Here is a 24505-nt window from a genome sequence, read left to right as displayed (position 1 = left end):
CTGGTACATCACGCCAGGTGGCGGATGCGGGCTCTGCAGTGGTATCTGAAGTTCTAGTGGGCACAGCATCAGGGCAACCTGTCCGACCACGTCCTGATCTCGGAGGGCACTGCAAGACAGTTGCAGTGGTGGCTCACGGACCGCGATTGGGTCAACGGCAGATCCCTCTCCCTACCCCAACCAGAGCACACAGTGGTGACAGATGCGGAGATCAGAGGCCTCTGGTCTCCGGCAGAGTCCCACCTCCATATCAACCTTCTGGATCTGCGGGTGATCCGACTTGCACTGAAGGCATTCCTTCCCTCTGTCCGGGGAAGTGTGGTGCAGGTGTGTACGGATAACACTAACGCCATGTGGTACTGCAACAAACAGGGCGGGGTGGGGTTGTGGACCCTTTGTCAGGAGGCTCTGCGCCTCTGGACATGGCTGGAACACCAGGGCATCACCTTGGTGGTTAAACACCTGGCAGGATCCCTGAACGCCAAGGTGGACATACTCAGCTGCCGGTGCATGATGGATCACGAATGGCGTCTGAACTCTGACGTGACGCAAGGTCTCTTTCAGCAGTGGGGAGAGCCTTGGTTAGATCTATTCGCCACCAAAGAGAATGTGCAATGTCATCAGTTCTGCCCGTTGGAATTTCCAAGGCGGGACTCGCTCAGAGACGCTTTTCGCCGCGAGTGGAGTTCAGGCGCGACCGGGCCCAAGTCATCATGTGGCTCCGGACTGGGCACGAAGATACTGGTATCCCGAGCTACTCAGTATGTCAGTCGTTCCCCCAATTCGTCTGCCTCTTCAGGAGGACCTTCTGTCGCAGCAACAGAGAACGGTCCTCCACCCGAACTTGTCTAGTCTCCACCTACATACGAGGAGATTGAGCGGCGACAGTTGAGGCCATTTGACTTGCCTCCTGAAGTTTGTGATGTGATTCTGGCAGCCAGGTGTCCCTCCACAAAAACGGTATACGCCTGCAGGTGGAACAAATTTGTGGCATGGTGCACAGCAAAGGCTGTGGATCCTCTTTCTGCCCCTATTTCAGAGGTTCTCCTCTTCCTTCTTTCTCTTGCCAAGCAGAGCTCTCCTCTGGCACTATCAAGGGCTATCTCTCGGCCTTTTCAGCCTTCTTAAGGCTTCCTGATCAGCCTTCTCTTTTGTAAATAGATTCTTGAAAGGCATCTCACACATGTTCCCTCCTGTTCCTTTTGTGATGTCTCAGTGGGACTTGAACTTGGTGCTTACTTACCTGATGTGCGCTCCCTTTGAGCCACTTCATAACTGTCCTCTTCGTCTTCTGACGCTTAAAACTGCTTTCCTGGTTGCCATCACCTATGCCAGAAGAGTGAGTGAGCTCCAGCCTCTGTCTTCTAAGCCTTCTTTCCTCTCTGTCCATCCGGACAAAGTTGTTCTGAGGACTCGTTCTTCTTTCCTGCCCAAGGTGGCTACGGCCTTTCACATTGGGCTGTCCATCACCTTGCCCACCTTTTTCCCGCCTCCGCATCCCTCGAAAGAGGAAGAGAGGCTCCACCGTCTGGACCCAAAACGTCCGCTCTCTTTGTATCTAGACCGCACATGCCAGTTCTGGGTGGACGACCATCTCTTTGTTAGTTACGTGGGCGCTATGAAGGGACGGGTGGTGCACAAGCGTACCATCTCTCGGTGGGTCGTTTTGTGCATCAAGGTCTGTTATTCCTTATCGAAAAAGGAGCCTCCTGTGGGGCTGCGCGCCCATTCCACTCGGGCCACGGCGGCTACTACTGCCCTGGGTTGGGGAGTCCCCTTGCAGGACATCTGTCAGGCAGCTATGTGGGCTTCGCTGCACACGTTCGCTAAGCACTGCTGCCTGGACCGGCAAGTCCGGAGGGATGGCTTCTTTGCCCGTTTCGTTCTCCAGGACTTCCTGGTGTGATCTTGGTTCGCAGACCCACCGCCAGGGTTGGTATTGCTGGGGTATCTGTTCTAAGGTAAGGAATCTAACACTAACCTGTTTCTTTCAGATTCACTTACCTTCCGTAACGATATATCTGTAAGAATCAGTAGTTAATGTTAGATTCCTTACCGCCCCACCCATCCTCCCCGTTCTGTGAACCGATATCTAGGGTTAAGGTATCTGCCTTTGAGGGCCCTAGTTTCATGGCACCAGTGTCGGTTTCTTGCATGGCTCTGTGTTCCTGGCGCAGAAAGCTATGTACAGAACTGACGTCCATGCACGAGGGCGGCGTCTAAGTACTCCGACGTCATCCCAGCGACCACGACACCGACGACTGACGCGGAGCCGCAGACGACGCCTACCGCCGCGCAGGGGTACTGCTGACTAAAACTTTCCGGATCCAGTCTGACACCTGGGGATATTCTAAGGTAAAGAATCTAACACGAACTACTGTTTCTTACAGATATATCGCTACCGAAGGGAAGTAAGTTGTGCACCTCCACCTGAAGGTCGCTAAGAATATAGTACAGAGCCTGAATAGTCTCTTACAGCCTCTACTCTGGTAACCTAAATGATCCCTAAAGTCTGCCTCAAAGGATGAGTTAGTCGTTCCTGAAAATTTAACTATGACCCCGAAAGAAGACCGCCCTAGAACGGCACTCTCCAAAGGCACATCATCTTCTGAGTTGACTTCAAAACATCAGAGGCTCGACACCGAAATCATTATTAACCCCAAAAAGAATCAGAGGAACTAATTCATCACACACCAATACCAGATGAACTCTATGACATAGTTTTTTGACCTGCCGGCCAAATAGTGCAAAACATCACAATTACCTGTTTAGGCCCACAAAACCAAATCAGCCAGACACTCATATGGCACACTACCTTCAGGCATCACTAGTATTAAGTGCAAAATCTATTTCAAAGAAGCCATTTCACCAGCTTAGTGCCATGATTGCATTCCAGAGCATACCAAGATTACTGAATCTGATCGAAAACACCAGCCTATCTTTCCTCAGTCTTCACTCCCTCAGGATTACAGTGCATATCACATTCTTTGTCATGCATGCACAAATGAAGATGATTAGTGATGGTGAGGGGATTAATGATGACATTAGTGTTTTTGCTCAGACAGGAAGGTGTTCAAGAAGCTCTCCGGGCTTTTAGGTATTCTGTTGGCTTGCGATAACTAAAATGAAATCTTTAAATGATTTATACAAGGGTTAATCACAATGGAGAAAATTATTTTAATTATTTGATTGGGTTAAAGTGTTGATGTACATTGTGAAATAGGTGCAGAGATACCACTAAAAGAGCCGCATCAACTTCATAATCAGAAGTTTTATTTGATCTTACTACTTAATTAAATGTGTCTATGGATGTGTAACTGCAAGACTGACAGTATGAACAATATTTTAGTACTTTAGTTTTGTACTTGCTATAGGGTACGGTTATAGAGTTATGTATAAAAATAGCCTGTCTCAAGAAGCCAACACATTTTGGACTCCTAGCCTAATACATATGTCAGTATGCAGTTCCAATCAAATAGGTATATTTTGTTGTTTGTATTTTTTTTATGTGAAAATCAATAAATACAGCATCACAGGCACAGCACATCTGTATCTATGTGTGTTTGTTTTACAAAAGTTATCAAAGTGATGCAAACTGGATTGTTTACTTTACGTTGCTGGTTTTTGTTTTCTAATAGTTATTCATTTTTGTCTTCTAGAACATGAATGAAGCTTCCTCCCTGCTTAGTGCCACCTGCAATACTTTCATCACAACGTTAGAAGAATGTGTGAAGATAGCAAATGCCAAGTTTAAGCCAGAAATGTTTCAACTGCCTCATCCTGATCCTCTTGTTTTTCCTGTGTCACCATCACCTGTACAAATGGTTGGTAAGCTCAATTATTATAAATGATCAGTTTCAGTCTTATCCTGGGTGTGACTGAAGATTAGCTGCCTCGGTTTAACCTTTGCCTTTTTTTCTCATTTAGTTTAGATGTCTTGCCCTGTATTTTTTTAAACAAGTGAACATATTCAAAGTTCTCGGTCTCACTGCTGGTCACTATACTATCGGAATAAAACCTGGCGTATGTTTAGCATGCTTGAACACTTGCTAGACCATCATTTATTTAAACCTATTTTATATTGTTTCCAATATAACATAGTAGCACATAGTAAGGAAAGGTTATAATAATAATAATAATAATAATAATAATAATCAAAGTGTCATGGCTCCCATCTGCAAATTGTACATCATTCAGTGCTAACATATCAGCAAAGAAGTCTGGTAAGAGATCATAAATGAAATAAAAGTAGTGCCAGTTTATAAGACATAACAAAAACTAAAATGTGACTTATCTAAGCACTATAAAACTGATGAGTTCCAGGTAATGAAGTTTAAGTGGGATGCATCCAATGTGGAACCATGGAATCGATGCAGAGTCCAATTCTACATTGACATGTTGAGGAGGATGAGGAAACATTGACTCCAGATTCATTTTAAATAAAATAAAACATCTGCTCACCTACCAGAGTGGCAATGTAAGAATTTCTCGGGGACAGAGGTGATAGTGAGAAATGAACCAGTGGGGGGGGGGACAATGAAAACTATCCGATGGAGTCCTGCTATAGTCTCTAATGTGCTCCCTGAAGATAAAGACCATTTCATTACACCCGGGGGCAATTAGGTATTGGTGTAATCCTCTTGAAGGCCCATCATTCAATGAGCTAAGTAAACCACCTTGCAAAGCTGCTGGATAAGGGAAGAAGGAGGTGTGGAAATTATTCAAATTAACGTCATCCCACCAGCTAAGCATCTAGCTCTTATGTTGAAATTCGTGTTTGGAGGTGGTAGATTCATATATATTAAACACAAGGAGATGATGGACGGAGCACTGAAACTTTTCAGACACTCACCCCCGTCACAGGTCTGGGTTGAATCCATCATCGTTCTTTAGCTCACTTTGGCACCCCAGTTCCGACATAGCTAAATGCAAATCAGTCTTGACCCGGTGCCTCATGGGAACAGTCCAACCCGAACTGCCAAGCCATGTTTTCCCTGGACCGTAAACAAGCACACTGGCATATAAATGCCAGAATTTTGGAACTGAGGAGTCTACCTAATGCATCTTTAATGTGGCTTTATTTAAATGAAATTGGCAAATGTTCTCCCTGGCAGTTCTCTGCAGGCTCTATAATGAAACAACAAACATAAAAAAAATCTACCATGTACGTAGGCACACACACAGTGTCACACACTTTGCACCATCTTCACTTAGTCTGCTGCGAACTGTAGATACAATTAAAAGATCTAGGTTCACTTTTCCTTCAACCATCTACTTTGAAAAGCAGACATACCTATTACCATGGTTTCCGCTGGATGGAGTTGGGTACTGACTCAAGGAATGTACTGGTTTTATATTGAGAAATTCGCCTTACACTATATGTAGTGCTTTACTTCGCAGAGAGGATCTAGGTCTTGAACATAGCCCTTTGAGGGTTTTTGTGTACATTATTCAGGGCAGAAACCTGTTATCTCGTTGCAGTGTCAAACTAGTCCCATTTTCTTTTCATACTTCTCGTTGGGGACAAGAACACAATTATTACTCCGCCAGTAGGTAGTTTTAATAGCTACACTTACGTTCCTTTCCCTCTGTTTCTCACAGTTGGGACACCCACACCATGTACAAACCAATAGGGACATCAAGACCTTTCCTGGTTCCAGAGAAGTAGCTCACTTTAGCAGCCATCCCAACTAGTGTGAGGCGAAACCCTACAGGGGAGCATGCTGTTCTCTCAGTGGATTAGAGCTTTCATCTGATTAAAACGACCTCCTTTTTCAGGAGGTCTTTTTAGCATATTGGGAGGCTATTGGGTATTTAGGAGTATGTTTGTAGTGGTTTGCTAGGCCTGTCTTCCTCCCCACTGCCCCGTAGTGAGTGGAATCCTAATAGTTTCCACAGCATCGGCCAATAATGGACAGAAGCACACATTGTCCACCTGTTCCAGATGAATCCTACAAAACTCCTGTAGTCTTCAGTGGGAGTGTTACTGGAAGCCATTTCCAGATACCTGCGGTCTCCATGTAGAACATCTTTGTTTTCTATTATTGTCAAATAATTATTGTTAAACCCTTTTTGGGGGCGGGGGGCACTATATAAGGAGGGTCAACTGAGCCCCATCCATGTAGGCTGGTATTGTTTGCCTCTTATGTCCTTTATCCAGGGTCCATCCTACTATGACTGTGGGCTAAGTACAACCCTTTCATCTTTTGACTCTCAATGGTAGCGAATGTGAGAAGTCAAAAGTCTTCTCAGGAAGGTAGTGTGAGGGTACATAAACTCATAACCCAACAATCACCCAGTAGCTCAGTAATGGATTGTCCATCCCAGTGGTTCACTTTGAAAAGAAAAGTACTATTTTATACCCATTTAAATCGAAATAAAACACAAGAAATACTATGAGGCCCACCCCTTTCTTTACTTTTGTGTCCCTATTGTGGTGAGGATAGGCAGCTTCCCCTTGTGGTTAGAGTGTCTGTGCAGCTTGAATCAAGGCTCAGGTGTATATTAACTCTGTAAAAATAAAATCAGTGCTCAGATCAGTACATTGAGTTTTAGAGTCTTACCAGTTACATGTCTCTGTGTTCAAATCTCTCCCAACAAAATATCTTATGGCTTCTGGGAGGAGATGTGCTGATCACAGGAACAACCAGCTTTTGTCAGTTCAGGCAGGCCATGGCAAGAGACAACCGCAGGGGCTGCCTCCTGAGATCCTTCGACATCTACTCACTGTTTACTCCCGGACGACACCGACTGCTACCCCACATATTGGATGATTGGCCACTCACTAGTGTCCTATTCATTCTATATAAGCTACGGTTGACATTTGCTTTTGCACACATGTATTACTATTATGCCCCTCGGATTCAGTAATTCAATAGTAGCTTAGCCCTATTTGTATATTGTATATGCGGTAAGCTACACCTATCTCACCTTCATCCCTATCACTCACCATTCTTTGTTCGCTACCTCATTCATTTATTTGTTGGTTCTTCGTTATAAGCTACCTCACGATGTTGCACTGACTACTACTACCTCATTCACTCCTTTAGTCATGTAAGCTGCACCCAGCCACTTTCTACACCTAGACTACACTGCTGTTACCTAATACATTCTGATGTGTAAAGTCTGATTCCACCTAACCGGTTCTACTTCATATTTTGTACATGGTGTAAGCTGACAGCTACCTCGCATATAGGCTACATTAGGGAAGACACACCTACGCACTGTTTTGTTTTGTTTTTCAACTGCACCGACTTCTACCTCTTATACATTTGTCACCCATTAATGTCACTCCCTAATGTCACTCCTTTGCCCTGTAACTAGCGGCTGACAGTTCTTTATTGTCGTCCTATCTCCTACACCCAACATCACTTCATTCCAAAATGGAGCTCAACGGCAAGAACACTTTTAGAATTAACTACCCTTCCACACTCTCCAAAAAAGCCACCAAACGTTTTAAACATAACGTCTTGCGGCAGCACCCTGAAATACCCTTTGCTGACACCTATTTCTCACCGGGTAAGGGAGCCCTGAATACTGATATCATCTTCCACACCGCACGCAGAGCCCAATGGAGAAAAGTGTTCCTATCCCTACTCACCGTCTCCACCACCAGGAAAACAACTCATGGCCTAACTCTCTCTATCACGCCTTCCTGCCTCTTCCCTGGCAGGACTACCATTACTATCTACAACAACAGGATTGTCCTAATTCAATCTACGGACAAGAACCTGGAACTACTAGACAACTTGCTCCCAAAGTTCAAAGAGCACCTTTCCAAGCTGAGGACCCCCACCCAAAAACGCACCAGCACTATCACCCCTGACGTCGCAGCCTCCACCTACTACACCTCTACCCCCAGCACCCCAGTAAATTGCCCACCTGCTGTTAACGCCCCTCACTCCCCTAGGACAGTCACAAATCTCCCCACCTCATATACTAGCCGCCCCTCTAACATGACCCCTCTTATCCCCACTCATACTCCCTCCATCCCCCTCCCCCTTGACATAACAACTCCCACCCACATGGGGCATTCATCGGAACACACCACCGCTCGGAGTGTATCCACCCACCCCCCCACGGCGGACCCCGCTCCCTCCCCAGCCCCCTCTCCACTCCCACCCACGAGTCTCTCACACCTGACACAACATCTCTCACCCACAACACGCCACCATCTGAACACACCACCATCCGGAGTTTATCCACCCCCTCTCCCTTCCCCCCCACGGCGGTCACCTCACCCTCCTCAGCTCCCTCCCCACTCCCACCCACGACACTCTCCCAACAAAAGATACAGAACATACCGTCTCCTTTACCTTAGCATCCCCCTCTCTCCCTCCTCCTATTCTCAGCCCGCACTACCCTCCAGTCTCCCCCTCTGTCTCCAGCCTCCACTCACTCTTCTATTCACCGGCACCGTCTCCCACTGACTTCACTACCTATGCCTCCCACTCACCGCCTACTTCACCTACTTCACCCACACCCCTCGCCCACAAACACGCCCACACTTTGAAGGACATCCCACTCATTAGTACCGCAGAACATTCCAACAACGCTAGTTTATCCCCTCCTTCGACCCTGCCCGCTTTCCAGCTCACTACACAACCATTCACCAATGGCTCTCACCACCAACGCCACCCCCAATGCACCTCCTGACCTGACTTTATCCACCCTCCAACAAATCAAAGAGGATTTTCGACAAATCAAAAAAGATGTCCACGCAATCAAAGACCTTCTCTCATCACAGCCCAGACTACCTCCCATCATCCCTCTACCCTACAAACAACGCACTACATACCCTCGCCTTCAACGACACCCGCGCTGGCCGACTAGCCCCGTTCGCAATAACTCCCACCGCCCCCGTCGTGTCCTCAACACATTGTCGAACCGCGACCTATGCTCTCTCCTACGCTCTTATGGCCCAGGCCCGGTAAAACACTTATCCAACACACACATCCCCATACCCACTATTCTTACAGACCCTCTGAGGCTCCCAACACTCAACAACAGAGGCTCCGTCCCTAACAACCTCAGAAAAGTTCCCCTCACTCTAGAAAGCTCGACCACCCTTCTCTCTCCCAAACTCAAATGCATCCTACTCAACTGCAGATCGGCCCAGAGACACTCCCCCGACATCGCTGATCTCGTCTCAGCTAGGGATCTGGACCTAGCCATTCTAACAGAAACTTGGCTTACTGAAGCCTCTACCCCGATTATGGACATACTAGTCCCCCCAACTATCACATCATTAGGCTAGACAGGTCTTCAGACAAGACGGGCGGTGGAATTGCATGCATCTTTAGGAGCAACCTCTCCGTTACTATAGTCACCTCCCCCTCCCTCTCCTCTTGTGAACTCCTCTGCCTCGACATCACCAGTGAGGGCAAACAAGTTTGTGCTTTACATCTCATCAATCACCCGCCTGGTGACAATCTCATATTCACCCAACAACTCATGGACATGATCACTTCTAATGCCGGTCGGCAGACCACCCAAGTCTACCTGGGTGACTTCAATCTCCACTGGAACGATCAGAAAGACACAGTGGTGAATAGTCTCAAAACTTTCCTTAATGCGCTTGACCTCACCCAAATATGCGACAGCCCAACACACGACAAAGGCTCAATACGTGATCTCATCATTGCCAAAGCGAATTCTACACAACTGGAGGCGATCCTACCCTGCGACTGGTCTGATCACCACATTATCACCTTCTTTATCAATGAAAAAGTTAAACCTAACCCGGCTCAACCAATCAAATCCAAAACATGGAAAAGGGACATGAAGAATCTTAACCCCTCTACCCTGCCTCCCCACCTCGGCAATCTCCTCCTTCCCCCTTCTGGTGCCACGGATGTCCAATCACTGACTGACCACTAACTTGAATCTATGAATACAATAGTCAATGAAGTCGCCCCACTGCAACTGAAGAGAGTCTCCACCAAAACTTCTAACCCCTGGTATGATGACAGACTCAATGACGACAGGCGTACTATGCGACTGGCAGAGCGCACCTGGAGATCGGACCCTTCAGCACTGCACCTCAAAAGGCTTAAAAGCAAGAGAAATGCCTACTTCAGGAAAATAAAGCGCACAAAGATGGACTTCTTCAGCCGCCAGCTGGATCAAGCAAAAAACAGGCCAAGAAAACTGTTCGAACTAATCAAGACCCAAACAAAAACACAACCCTCACAATCAAACAGCACAACAAGCGACACCCCACACTGTGAAGCCTTCTCTGCTTTCTTTAAGCTAAAGACAGACAACATAAGAAACGACCTCATCATGGATGTAAGCCGATTCCCCAACCACACCAGAATGGCCAACACTCAACCTAAAAACAAGGCATCTTGGCTGTACTTCGATACCTACTCGGAAGAAACAATACACAAACTGCTCTGCACCCTGATGCCCTCTAATCACCTCACAGACCCTCTACCTGCTAATGCTGTAAAAGACTTCATCCCCTTGCTCCTCCCTCTCTGGACCAAAATCGTCAACCGCTCCCTGCAACAAGGCCTCATTCCAGACTCCCTCAAGGTGGGGCAAGTCACGCCTATACTCAAGAAACCTACAGCTGATCCGTCTGACCTAAACAATTACCGACCCATCACCAACATCCCCACCCTGGCCAAACTACTGGAGAAATGTGTCCAACTCCAACTAACGAAACACATTGATCAATTTGACCTCCTCAATTCTCATCAATCAGGCTTCCGAGCGAAACATAGCACGGAATCAGCTATGACACACATAATTGATGATGCCCTCCAAATTCTTGACCGCAATGAGTCCTGCCTCCTCATCCTTCTTGATCTCTCGTCAGCATTTGACACGGTCAAACATGAGAACTTGCTGGAGCTGCTAAGCACTAGAATGGGTCTATCGGGAACTGTTCTCAAATGGTTTTCGTCCTTCCTTCACAACAGGTCTCAGAAGTTCAAGATCGACAATGTGCTATCTTCACCTGTGCCTGCAGATCTAGGTGTTCCACAAGGATCCTCCCTCTCCCCCACATTGTTCAACCTCGTCATGGAACCGCTCGCCACCTTGCTCCAAGCTTCCAATGTCCAATTCCATATGTACGCCGACGACACACAACTGTACCTAAAGCTTCAATCCCCGGAAGATATCAAACATCTGAATTCCACGCTTATTAACACTCAATCTTGGCTAGCCGATAACCACCTCAAACTAAATGCTCTGAAAACTGAGTTCCTACTCATCTCACCCCCGGAGAAAATTTCCACCACCCAAACATGGCTCAACAACCTTACAGCACTCAATGTCCAACCCACCATCGTAGACTCAGCGAAATCTCTAGGCATCACACTGGACGCCAAGCTCAACATGCAGCAGCATGTCAGCAAAGCCACAAAAGCAGCTAATTTCCAAATCAACACACTGAGGAAAATTAAACCCTTCCTCCCTGCTGAAGACTTCCAAACTGCTGTACAAGCGTTAGTCATCCCTCGAATAGACTACGGAATTGTGGCCCTCAGCGGACTTCCGCGATCCACAACAGCACCCCTAAGAGCCTCCCTGAACGCTGCCGCGAGACTCATTACTGGCTCAAGAAAACATTCGCATATATCCCCAGACTTAAAGTCCCTAAAATGGCTGCCTATTGAAGCCAGAATACAGCTAAAAATTGCAGTTATGACACACGCGGCGGTGCACCACAATGCACCCAACTACCTCGCTCAAAAGTTGTCTATATCAGGAGGTTCGAGATCCAATAGAAGCTCAAAAAATCTACTCCTGAAACCTCGTAGATTCCGGAAAGAGAAAACTTACAAGCGCTCCTTTTCAGGAATGGCACCCAGGATCTGGAATGCGCTCCCTCCTGAAACAAGGCGTATCTCCTCCACTGCACTCTTCAAGAAAGAGGTGAAAACCATCCTACTGGCCAAGATCTCCTGAACCTTATAGGTGCTGGATCAGAGACCCAGCATTGCATTGTTTCAATGCACACCTTGTCTTTTGGCAGTATACCTCTACTTGATGGGGCATTACTACGCTACTTTCATACTACCGACCAATATATGATACACGTGGATCACTGATTCACCCTCCCGATGCCCCCACTCAGTGCTCCCTCTATACCAAAACATTGGTATAAACCGTCCACACACCCAAGGTGTACCTGAACACCTCTGTAGTGGGATCAATGACTTGTGCTGTCTTATATTATTGCTTTACCTGATTGTACATTGATATGTTCTATGTATATTATTACTATCTTATTGAGATACTGCTTTACCTGATTGTACATTGATATGTTCTAAGTATGTTATTACTATCCTATCATGTTAGTGACTACTACGTTGCTCCCATTACCGCTGTTCATTCCTACTGCCCCTACCCTGTCTCTGTGAAGCGCTCTGATATCTGTAAGGATCTTGTTCGCGCTATATAAAACTTTGAATAAAAATAAAAATAAAATAAAGAACATAGCTACTTGGTGTCACATGGGGCCACAGCACAGGGCAGGTCCCTTTCACCTTCTTGGCCATGTGGTGATACATTGCAGGTGGGCCACACTACCTGAAAGGAGTGGTCAAAGGGGCACAATGCACGGCTACGTGCATCCTTCTTGATCACAGTAGCTAGGGCCACAGTGGGCGTACTTCTTGATAATAGTGGTGAGGACTGCGGCAGACACAGTTCTCAGCGACATTGACTAGGACGACTGCAGCTGCTCATCTTGGCATAGTGGCAAGGTCAGTCGCAGTTCTTACTGCAACAGTGACTTTTCCAGCCTGCAATTTAAATGCTGGAGAGACTGGTGCCCATCGCTCCTGGGAGTGGCAGATCAATCTCCTCTTCCATCCTTTTCCTAGCACATGCCAACAACACAGTGATTTCATTGCTTTTGGCTTTTCATTGGCAGTCTCACCTCCTGCAGGATTGACAGGCTCCAGTCCTCTCTAATGAGGCAGGCTTGGCTAATAGGTGCTTGTAGTCAGACGAACAGCTTCTTCCAGCAAAACAAGACTTCAGTTGATGTCCCCCCTCATCTCTGGGAACCTAGGAGACACCAGCTCTGCTTGCATAGTAGTCTTCTCAGCACTTGGGACTGGAAGAATAAGTGGGTCAGTGGCTATGAGTTTTATACAGTATATCAGATAGGGGATATTGATTCCTTGTCTGCAATTTAAGGACTGGTTTGAAGTGTTCGTTTCAGGCTACGCTCTAAACTCAGCCTTTGTGTAGGGTGATGCTCCTCAGACCAGGGTAGCCTTCATCCTGGCATATCCTCAAGAAAGGCACAAAGAGATGCAAGCATTCTTCACCTGGCTATCATCAGCAACACTGAAAAGTCATCGGAGGAAGGACCAAAGGGTTCTTTTTTACCTTGAGTTCTGTTGCTACTTTCACCCAGCACCCTGTCTATCCAATGACAATACTACAGGAACAATAATCAGTAGCTCTTCTCAGCAAAAGGCCTAATTGAATTTCTAAGGTAGTCTTGTCCCCTTTCTCTCCTCTTTAGTGTCTAGGTCTTCTTCCTTCGCACTTCAGGAACGTCAGCCGTACACTTCCGCTTTCTGGGAAAACAAGCTCACTATCATCTTGTGCACTGGAACTGAGTGGATCCCACAAACCTCCTTTAATCTGGCTGACTCCTACACACTCTGAAAGTACTATCCTGTCTGCATACAAAAACACCCACAACATACACTTAAGATGTTAGCAGTAGGATCTAGGTTAGCACATAGAAGCAGAACTTTACACAAGAGGTCTAGAAAAAAAGGATTAAACTAAAAAGGAGATGGAGCGGACAGATGTTTGTGACTCCCTACTCAGCTTAGTCCATAGATGCACTGACTTGGGTGAAGCTGGGGGTACCATGTTTTGGAGATAAAGTTCATGTTTACAGGTCTACTGTTTTCCTGATGACAGGAAGTCGATAATTCATCATGAAAAATGGGTAGACCTCCTCTGTCTACATGCAAAGCAGTTTTAGCAGTGTTGCTTAACCCTGATTGTGACTGACTGTAGAGGACCTATTAACTACCACTTTCTGTGATCCTAGATTATAAATTGCTGGATAAGGTGTTAGCAAACAAGGTAATGCCTGTGGACGTACCACAAGTGTAAACCCTGACACGAGCATATAATACTAGTGAGGAGTATTGCACTTGATAGAAGCCTCAACACAAAATTACTGAGTCCCCTTGTTCACATCATTTGATGTAGAGAAAGCATTTGATAGCCTGAGATTGGATTATTTATATTAGGTGCTGGAACAAATTAACTTTGGCCCAGAGTTAATGTGGTGGATTTCCTTACTATACATGGGACCACCGGTAAGAGTCAGGACTGGAGAGTTAATTTGGGCATTTGTAGTAGGAGGACTTGGCAGGTATGTCAGCACTTACGTTTGTGCTAACAACGGAACACCTAGCCTCTTGTATACACTAGAAGGTGGATGGCAGGGGAATGGTTGTAGCTGAAATAAAATATAGGATTTCATTGTACACTGATGATGTCCTTCTTGTAGCTTAGAAATCCTAATGTAGTCCCAATTCTGATGAAGGAAATGGTGGATTAGTTTGTCATTCGATCAGGACTGATGTACAGCTTTGAGAAATTCTGCCTTTTTCCCTTGAAATCGCAGAATGAAGTGACACGGTTATCATTTAGACGTGACCCTCTGAGATGCACCTCAGGCACATTTACATTATTTAGGAATACAAATATACCATACTTGTGTAGACTTCATTAGAGGTAAACTAGGGATGGCCTTTAGCAGCTCTGAGCACCTCAGTGAAACTTTTTGGTACGCTACTGTTCTCCATTATAAGTAGGGTGGCTCTTTTGAAAATGATTTTTAGCCCATTTACTACTCTGTGAATATACTGATAATAATTCTACGAGCGGGGTCTGTGGCCTGGCAAGATGGCCACTTTGATGTCTTGAGCCTGAGCTCCGTCGCTGGAGTAACTAATCCTGAGGCATCCTCCCCGTAAGAGAGCCACAAAATGCACTCCACTTGAGTCGTGTGGATGCCTGAACTTCTCACATTCACCCGATACCCCCTCAATGGGGGTTTGAGCGCCCGATACTACCGATTTTCCGCTGTCTAATTGCACTGTCACCTGCCTGGCGAGGCTGTGCAGGAGGACTGCATAACCGGGGATGAGGCTGGAGAAGAGAGGTGGCATCTGCAGTGCAGCGCACCTCATATTACCCCAACGGGACACCTAAGCAGTGCGTTGGCGCCCAGAAGGAGAAGGCGCAGCTTAGGGGCCTGCTAACAGAGCTCGGGATCAATGATCGGGCAGAGACGTGCCGTCAGGCTGCATGTGTGAAGTGCCCAGGCCGCTTCGACCCACGACAAGGATCCTGTGGCAGTGAGTCCAGGCCCCCTTCTGGACGCGAGCTGAGGGACATATGGTCTACCCCTCGCAGCTGTGGAGAGTCATGGGGCCCTGGAATGTGGTAAATGGGGCACCTGTGGCCTAGTGCAGACCTGGAGTGGGTGTTCTGTCCCTGTGCGGCAGGGACCAAGGGTGGAGCAATCCTGACGCTCTGAAGAGTCCGGCTGGCTGCATACGAGGCCCCCAATTGGACAGCAGAGGGAGACGAGGACACGGGCATCCTGTTATGGTGCCATCGTCCCACATATGACCCGGCAGCGGCGTTCAGCAGGCGTTAAACAGAGCCTGGGACGGAGGATGCCGTTTAGGCCAAGACTTTGAGCTGGGGGAGAGCAACATGAGTTTTCCTGGTGTATGAACTTGAGTGGCCTGGAGTAGAGAACATGGTGTTATGGATGGCCTGTGCGCTCAGGGGGCTCAAAAATGGGAACACAACAGCTGCCTCTCGGTGTCAGCCCTGGCATACATTGAGAACTGACTGGGTGGGGCACCCTGGGACCAACTATGGTGAAGAATAAGTACTCAAAGGCCAACAGAACAACACAATCACCCAGTATGCTATGCTGTAACGCTGTACACGTCAGGTGCCAGATTCAGACAGGGAACCGTTAAAGGCGGCATTGATGGAAAGCAATACAGGGGTCCCACACCATATTAGAAGGCAAGATTGATACAGTGGCTATAAAAGTAGGACTCCTCCGTGCAGACCTCTGCAATGTGTCAGAGAGAGTGACAGTAACTGAGCAAGGGATTGCTGACCTGAGGCAGGACATTGCCATCCTCAAGCAACAAGTTACAAAACTGATGGCCACAGCAAGTATGCTGGAAGACAGGGCAGAGGATGCTGAGGGCTGATTCTGCCATAACCTGCGGCTGGTGGGGTTTCTCAAACAGCGGAGGAGAACTCCGTGCAATCCTTCCTCAAGTACTGGCTCCAAAACACTCTCAAGCGGAGAGCCTGTCCTGCATGTTCATGGTGGAGCAGGCACACAGAGCGCTGGCAATGCATCCTCAACCAGGTCCCCACCTAGAGCTTTTATTGCACAGATCTTTAATTACTGTGACAGGGACTGTATCCTTAAGGCAGCCTGGGAAGCAGGAATGCTGAAGTATGAGAATCACAATGTTGCTTCTTTTCCAGGCTATACCCGGAGAGTTCAATCCCAGAGAAAGTAGTTTGTGGAAGTCAAGCAGAAACTCAGGGTTATGAGGTTGTCCTACATGTTGTTTCTGGGAGGCTCCAATGGTCACACAGGGCAAGACCAACCTTTTCGACCGTGCCCAGGATGTTTGGGCCTGGCTTGAACAATGGGACAAGGTGCAAAGGTTCTTTGAGGACAGGTCGAGGTAGAGGAGGGAGACGAAGAACCGTGCAAGGACAGCCAACTACTGGGGAGGGAACGGAATCCCGGATTGAAGTGCAGGAGGATGACACACTCACAGATGTACTGGTGGGCGATGTCATCCTAATCTGTACTCAGAGCAGTGGAGAGGAGGGCACATGGTCCCGACTCCATCAGGGACTGATGCATCATAGTCTGGTTGATATGGCTGCCTGATTCTTGGTGGAACTGCCTAGCTATGGTCTTGGTTTGTAAGTATTTTGAGAGGAGGAGAGGGATGGCGAGATGAAGGACCTGTGTGTGGCCCAGGTCCACTCGATAATGGGGTGCTCCAATTGGACAGCAAATGATGGGTTCATATGGCAAGTGATGCTATTGCTTTTCAGCTGCTACAGCAGTAATCATTCAGTGCACTGTTCGGGCAGCCAGGGCGTATCCTGGTGTGGAAATCTGCCGTTTGGGTTGGGAAAAACACCATCATAGCTTACCCCTGCAGTTCAGGGTGGAATAGTATAGTTTACTGTACAGGGCTGCCCGTAGAGACGGGACCAACCAGTTTGATCACAGGGAGGTAGAGGTAGGGGGTACCTTTGCTAATTTCGCACAGGATGGTGGACGAACACGATTGGTTTGTTTATTGTTGTTGCAAGGTTGTCCGGGGTGGGAAGTGGTAATGGGGATTCTGTAATTGTTTTTGGTACAGGTCATGCTATGGAATATTAGAATGGGGCATGCAGGGATGCAGTGCGGAAGAAAAGGGATGCTCTGCTTCTGGGGAAGTGCGAGATCCAGAAGCAGTAGGGGAGTGGGTATTTACCACCTGTATGGTTCAGAATTATAAGATAATCACATGGGATGTTAAATGTCTGGGTAGCTGTGTGAAAAGGTATAGAGTACACTTCTATTTAAGACCCAGTGGTGTGAGTATTGCATGTCTGCAGGAAACACACCTCACTGAGAGTGAAGCAGATACACTGAGGAAAAGATGGAGGGGGTAATTGATCACATCCACCTTCTCCTATGTGCACGGGGTGGCAGTATGGGTGGCTCCCGGGGTCCCCTTCTGCCCTCCTCTATGTGAAGGTGGACAGAGAGGGTCGGTACGTCCTGGTACAGGGAGTGCTGAACAGGGTGGACATAACCATTCTGAACACATACGCCCACAATGTAGATGGTTATTCCTAATAAAGTAGGCACTACTGATGGATAATATGATTGGAGAGGCTACTATCGGTTGGGGACTTTAAGTGCATCTTGGATGCCAACATGACAGGCGACTCCCCCCAGAGCCACAACTAAACCTGGATTGGTAGACATGCTGACTGATGCTATGAGTAATATAAGATGTGAAGATGTGTGGCGAGAGAGCGATCTGTAGGTGGGGGAGAGAGAGTAATCCTATCATGCGGTCACTCATGATAACCTACAGTTAGCTGGATCATGCTCTGGGTACTGCAGATGTAAGGACAGGCAGTCAGACGATTGCATACCTGGGGAGATTCTTTTCTCACCACTCCCCAATATTGCTAAAGTGGAGCGAAGTACGGGTTCGGAATTGGAGGAAGTAGTGGCTAATGCAGACGGACACCCTACTGGACGTGCTGTTTAGACAAATGCTTGGTGAAAAGATCATATATCTGTAGGGCAATTGGAGCTCGACGACTAGTAGTAGTACTGAATGGGAGGCTTTAAAGTCAGTCATTCGAGGAGAATGTCTAGGTAAGGTTGTGGTCTGCGCTTCAATTGCAGAGTGTTCTTGGGGACATGGGGACATGGAGACTAAACTGGTGGAGGCCCAACAAGGGTATGCTGGGGACCGAGATGAAGGTAATTCAGTAGTTGTGATTAAGAGGCGTTTGGGAGACATGTGGGTTAGAATGGACTGGTTCACGCTGCAGGAATATCGACAACAGTTGCACTGGGAGGGGGACAAGCCTAGTAGGTTGCTGACCTGGCTACTTAAGCAGGAGATAGACAGAAGCCCTATTGTAGCGCTCTGTCGACGGGATGGGACCATGGCCAATACCCAAAGCCTTATTAATGACACTTTAGGGGATCACTTACAAGACCTCCATGGAGGGGGAAAGCTGGCAGACTCCACAAAAGTCACCAGCTATCTGGATGGTGTGGACCTGCCTGTGTTGCCACCCTTATTGTGAGACTAATTGGAGGCCGACATCTGCCTGGAAGAGATTAGAGAAGCAATAAGTAAATTGAATAGAGGGAAGACACCGGGGGATGATGGCTTCCCTGTGGAGTTCTACCAGGCTTATGCGGAGCAACTGGCGGTCCACTACTTGAGGTACTCTGAGGTACGGGAGTGTGAAACACTGCCCTGTACCCTGAGGGAGGGAGTGAGTGATATGTATGGTCCCAAAACCTGGGGCGGGATGCGACAGATCCGTCATCCTAAAGGCCCCTCACCATGCTCATCGTGGACACCAAGGAATTATGTACGGTCCTAGTGGAAAGGTTGACTGACGTGGTGGTAATACTAGTGCATGAGGACCAGTGTGGTTTTATGCCGGGGTGAAGCACAGACTTAAATATGCATAGGCTGGCTCATGTGCTGCTTTCCGTACAGGGTCGTGACAGGGAGTTGGCGCTGGTGTCTCTGGACATTACTGGGGTTGACAAGGTAGAGTGGCATTGTATGCAACTCCTGCTTCAGAAGACGGGGTTTGGCCCTCAAATCTATGAAAGGGTGAAGTTATTATGTACGGCAACCAAAGGACCAAAACTAGGTTCGCAGTGGGGGAATGATGTCTGACGAATGGTGTGTACGGAGAGGCACGTGGCAGGGCTTCCCACTATCGCCGCTTCTCTTCACCTTGGCAATGGAGCATTGGCGGTAATGTTTCCGAAAGATATGGCAGACCCAAGCATTGTGGTGGGGGATGTTACACATCTGATATCCCTCTACGCAGATGATGTTTTGTTATATCTGCAGCACTCTGTGGAGAGGGTATTGCAGCTTCTGGTGCAATTGGAGACATTTGGAGAGGTGGCGGGTCTGCGCGTTAATAAGCGGAAGTCGCTGGTGTTTTCCCTGGGGGCACTCGAGGAGGCGCCTGGGATAGACCTGGCCCCTTTGGGGTTGTGATGGGAGACTGCTCCCTTCCGGTATCTTGGTGGGCCGCACAAGGGAATACCAGCGGCTGTATTGTGTTAAGCCTTCGGTTTGATAGAATAATAGTAGTTTTGCTTCCAGAACACACTGCCGCTTTCCATGATTGTGGTGCCAAAAATAGTGTTCCTTCCCAGGTGCTTATATGTACTACAAAATCTGCATTATACACTTCAGTGTAGTTTGCTCAAGACATTGGACAGTTTGATGATTTCCCTTGTGTGGGCTTGGAGGAGGAGTCGTGTCGCACTGCTATAGCTCAAACGAAACCTGTAGGGGGCCCGTCTGGGCTTCCCAGACCTAGAACTTTACTGATGCCAAATGGGCGTCTGAGGATAATAACGGAGAGATGATACTGCTGCGCGATACTCAAAGCGCGCATTCCTTGGTAGAACTGCGCATTCACGGATTGCGTACGCCAAATGGTACTCCTTATCTAGTCAGACAGGTGGCAGAGGTGTGGTAGCGAGTGGTCACCAGTGTGTTCAACCGACCGCCCTTCTCCAGGGAACTAGACTTGTGGACGCTTCTTCCATTTAGATGTAATTGGGAGGACATGTCCGTAGTGAGATGGAGGGAAAGGATGTGTGAAACGCTGGGTGATCTATACACATGGGAGGTGTTAATCACTGTTGCGCTGGCTCAAGAGGCGTTTGTGGAGGGAGTTGCTGCAATATGACAAGCTGGGAAGCATGGCGCGGGACATCTGTTTTTCCCCAACAGTCCCCAATTGACGGACACCTTGCAGCTAATGCTAACAGCGGGTCGATAAGGCACATGGTGACTCACCATTATAAGACACTCAGGGCAGATGGGGCCTTGGCAGTGCATGTGGCAAGGTGGGCGTGGGGGGAGGAATTGATGGCACCTCTCACTGATCCAGAATGGAGTTCGACCTGTGAGTTAGTGAAGAAAGTCTTGTGCGGCGCTAGATGCAAACTGGCACATTTTAATTACGTGCATCTCACATACTTGACACCAGTTAAATCTAGCAGGATGTATGTGGGCAGGGGGCAGACTGTCCCATGTGCAGAGGAGAAGGGGCCATATGGCAGGGGTGTTTCTGAGTGTATATGATTATTGGCTTATCGGTGGTAGCGAAGATGAGGGAGGTGACAGCGTTGGTAATAGAGAAATCACCCCACGTGTACATGCTTGGTATCATTAAGAGACCCAAAGGTGCAAAATGAAGGTTCCTACAGTTGGCTTTAGTGATGGCTAAAAGGTGGGAGGCCATTGGGTGGTTAGATACTCTGGCCCCCTCCATCACAACGTGCTACAGGGATGTGGAAAAGTGGGCCATAGCTGAAGAAGTGGATATGAAACGTATTCATATGGACAACAAAATACAGGAGGACTTGGATATCTTGGCTACATTACTAGAGAGCATGCACACTGGTCGGGACGGGATCGATGATTAGGGTATGCAATCACAGGACACATAGTCTTCTAACTCTCAGGGGCACGTCCGGGGGGATGTGGGGACGGCAGCGGTCGTTGCAGGACCACACTGAGTGTGGAGAACTGGGAGGTGGGAACGAGGGAGTCCCCCAGAATGTGAGAATAGAGGGGTATGAATGACTGAATGTGGAGGGGCGAGCAGCAGCTGAATTGAAGGTTTCAGCTGGGTGGAGACGGTATGGAGGTGGAAGTATGACTGCTTTCCTGGTATTGTATCATTTTTTTTTTATTTTTAATATCTTTTATTTGTTTTCTGTGCATATTCACAGTACATGTAAGAATAATAAACAAGAAATACAACATGTCATCCCTTAATCTTACAAAGGCAGTCAGAAATAATAACAGTGCACTATGGGACATTGGTCACACATCATGTCACTTAAGGCAAAAACATTCTCAAGAGTATGTTATTCGCAAGGATAAATCACATTCCTACAAAGCAATAGGCTGGTAATGGAGAGGGACAATATAGTAGGCAACAAGAAATCCTAATAATCCCCGAGGCGTAACCTGTACAAATGAAGGTGGTATGTGCGCTGGAAAAGACTTTAGAGAGTGCACAGCCGCGTAGTTGGTATTGTATCATTGATGATGCTGTAACTGCATAGTGACTGTACCATTTCATGTTACCATTGTTGTTGTTCATAATGTATTGCTCATTGGTGGAGAAGCGTATGTATATGCATTATTATTGCAATACGTTGCATTTCCTCAATAAGGGTGAGCTACTGACCAATGACTAATAAAAAGAATTTTAAAACACAATAATAATTCTACTAGCATTTTAGGGAGCTACTATTGTTATTCATGTTGAATTTAGGCTAAAAGCAAGTATCGGAAAGCATTAGAGAAGTTTGAGCTGCCACTAACCCAAAAGTGCGAGGTGGAGGGGAGAGTTTTAAGGGTGACCGGACTTTAAACTATACTACATTGCTTTCCAAGTTCAGTGCGTGATCAACTGGTTGTCAACGGAGGACAACAAAGATGCTGGAATTTAAAGAGGCATGATTTGACCACTGTTTGGAACAACATGCAAAACTTTCAACTTTTGGGATTAATAAAGGTGGCACAATAATTTTGGAAACTGGGGACACGGAGAGAATATACACCAGGGTTCCTGTTGTGGTGTCACCCTAGTTTGCAAAGAAACATGCACATAGATGCATTGGTGGGGAAGAGTTGGCCTTAAATAGTTTTGTGACCTATATTAGGCATATATCCTGTGCACCTTTTCGGAGGTTAAGAGGGATTCAGAATTCACTTGGGTCATTTTTGCGCATATGGTAATGTTTTGGTTGTAGCTATAGCAACATGGAAGTAATAGACAAATTAATCAATGACACAATATACTGAATGTAATAGTAACGCTTGTTCTAATATGTCAGATAGTGACAGCCCTTTATCAAGCACAGCTCAGTCTTATAGGGAGGATCGTTCAGATATAAAATCTAAGTAGGAAGAAAACAGCGTTTTCAAGTTTACTAAAGCTGATTTTGTTATACCAAACAAAATAAAAAAATTGTACTTCATGGATGTCTGAAAATGCTTGGTCCAAACTATTGCAGTTTAATATTCTTCGCCAAACTTATCCGACCCCAGGGACTCTTAGCAGGGTACATACAGTGGGATCAAGGATGTGTGCCCAGATGTAAGTAAGATGATGCTGGGTTTCTTCATATTGTTGGGATTTCCTGGCCCTTGTTCAAGCTGGGAATAAGTAATCGAAATGATTACCAAACTGTTGGGTAAAGAAATAAAAAGCATGCAGACCAAAAAAGATTAAATACTGAAGCAAGTTTGAAAACTTAACTCGCCCTCCTGAAATTTTGTATGACTACGTTTTGAAGGGTCCACTAAAGTTACTTGCAGGATTGCCTGACTGAGTGAAAGACAGAAGTGGGAGAATGCTGAATGTATAGTACTAAGATACTTGAGACCAGATAGTTTGCATGCTATCCAATTCTTTTAGAAGTTGAGAAACTCAATTGAAACCCTTGAGGACTGTTAGACCTGGCTTTTCTAGCGGGTTTTTTCGGCCTCCTGCTGTTGACACTGTTTTTGTTTGGTTTTAAGACTCTGGGCACTTTACCACTGTTGTTCAGTGCTAGAATGCATATGCTCTCTGTGTAAATTGTTATTATGGATTGGTGTTTCCATGATTGGCTTATTTGATTTACTACTAAGTACCTAGTACTGGGGGGGCGTGGCCACGGAGGCGAGCGTGATGGCTGCTTCGGAGTGAAGCTCCTCCGTGCGGGCGGCCTAAGGCGACCTTACCGATGTAATCCCAGGTCTCCTGACCCCAGGCTGCTGCCGCTCCGAATGCGGATGCTGCCCTGACCAGCTGGGCGGTCCTGGTGGCTGCGGGGAAGGCTCGCCGTGGTGCTGCGGGCGGAGGGGACTCCGGGCCGATCGGGCCTGGCCGCCATCTTCCCTAACTGTGCCAGAGAGGCAGGTAGGAGCGGCGCGGCGCTTGGCTGCTGAGCCTCCGTCCCGCTGTGCGCCGGGTCGTGACGCACGCGCTTGCCGCCTGTCCCTCGCGGGTCCTGGGGGAGGGGGGGGGGGAGGGGCGCCGGTCACGGAGGTGCGGCTGTGGCGGTTTGGCCTGGCCGCGCACTGGGGCCGGGGCCTCGATTTTCGGGCCTGCCGTGGGGCTGGGTGGGGAGCTGGGCGTTCCGCCCGGCGGCGCCTGGGGCTGGGGGTGGTGGCGGCTGGATCGCCACGGTGAGCTTCCTCCCCTCGAAGGCGGCCCCGCCGGGCACACGTGCGTGGTGGCCCGCAGCAATCACCTGCCCTTCTACTCTGCCACCAGGAGGGGTGCACTTTCCTACAGTGCTGCCCACAGCCACCATCACAGTGCGACGGGGCTTGAGGAAGAGGGTTTCTGCTCGTTGCTACGTCTGACGACCGGGGGGGGGGAACTGATTCACCACGCTGCCACCTGAGTGCTGCACCCCCCCGGTTTAACGCCGCGCGCTGTGGTCTGGCTCTGCCCTGGCACATCCTGCTGAGCCGTCTGCATCTCCCTGCACTCGATTGGGCGCCGACGCCACACTTGCTGCCCTGACCATGGGGAAGAGGGACCCGAACCAGAGTAAATTGAGCTTTGACAAGACATCTCTTCTCACCACGGACCCTCCGCCCGGCTCATCCTCTGGGGCCTCTGGGTCTGCGGGCATGGGCGACAC

The 24505-nt window shown here is 47.9% G+C and overlaps 1 protein-coding gene across 1 annotated transcript in view; it reads left to right on the top strand.

The window, feature by feature from the left end:
- PLEKHA3 (pleckstrin homology domain containing A3) overlaps positions 1-24505 on the top strand; it is a 254424-nt gene that overhangs the window by 159692 nt on the left and 70227 nt on the right. The window contains exon 5 of the mRNA XM_078681500.1: positions 3660-3824. Coding sequence (XP_078537626.1) covers positions 3660-3824 — 165 coding nt within the window. The remainder of the gene's footprint in view (positions 1-3659; positions 3825-24505) is intronic.

This window comes from Lissotriton helveticus, chromosome 3_1, assembly GCF_964261635.1.
Source record: "Lissotriton helveticus chromosome 3_1, aLisHel1.1, whole genome shotgun sequence".
Taxonomy (NCBI): domain Eukaryota; kingdom Metazoa; phylum Chordata; class Amphibia; order Caudata; family Salamandridae; genus Lissotriton; species Lissotriton helveticus.
This window is presented reverse-complemented; position numbering and strand designations above follow the sequence as displayed.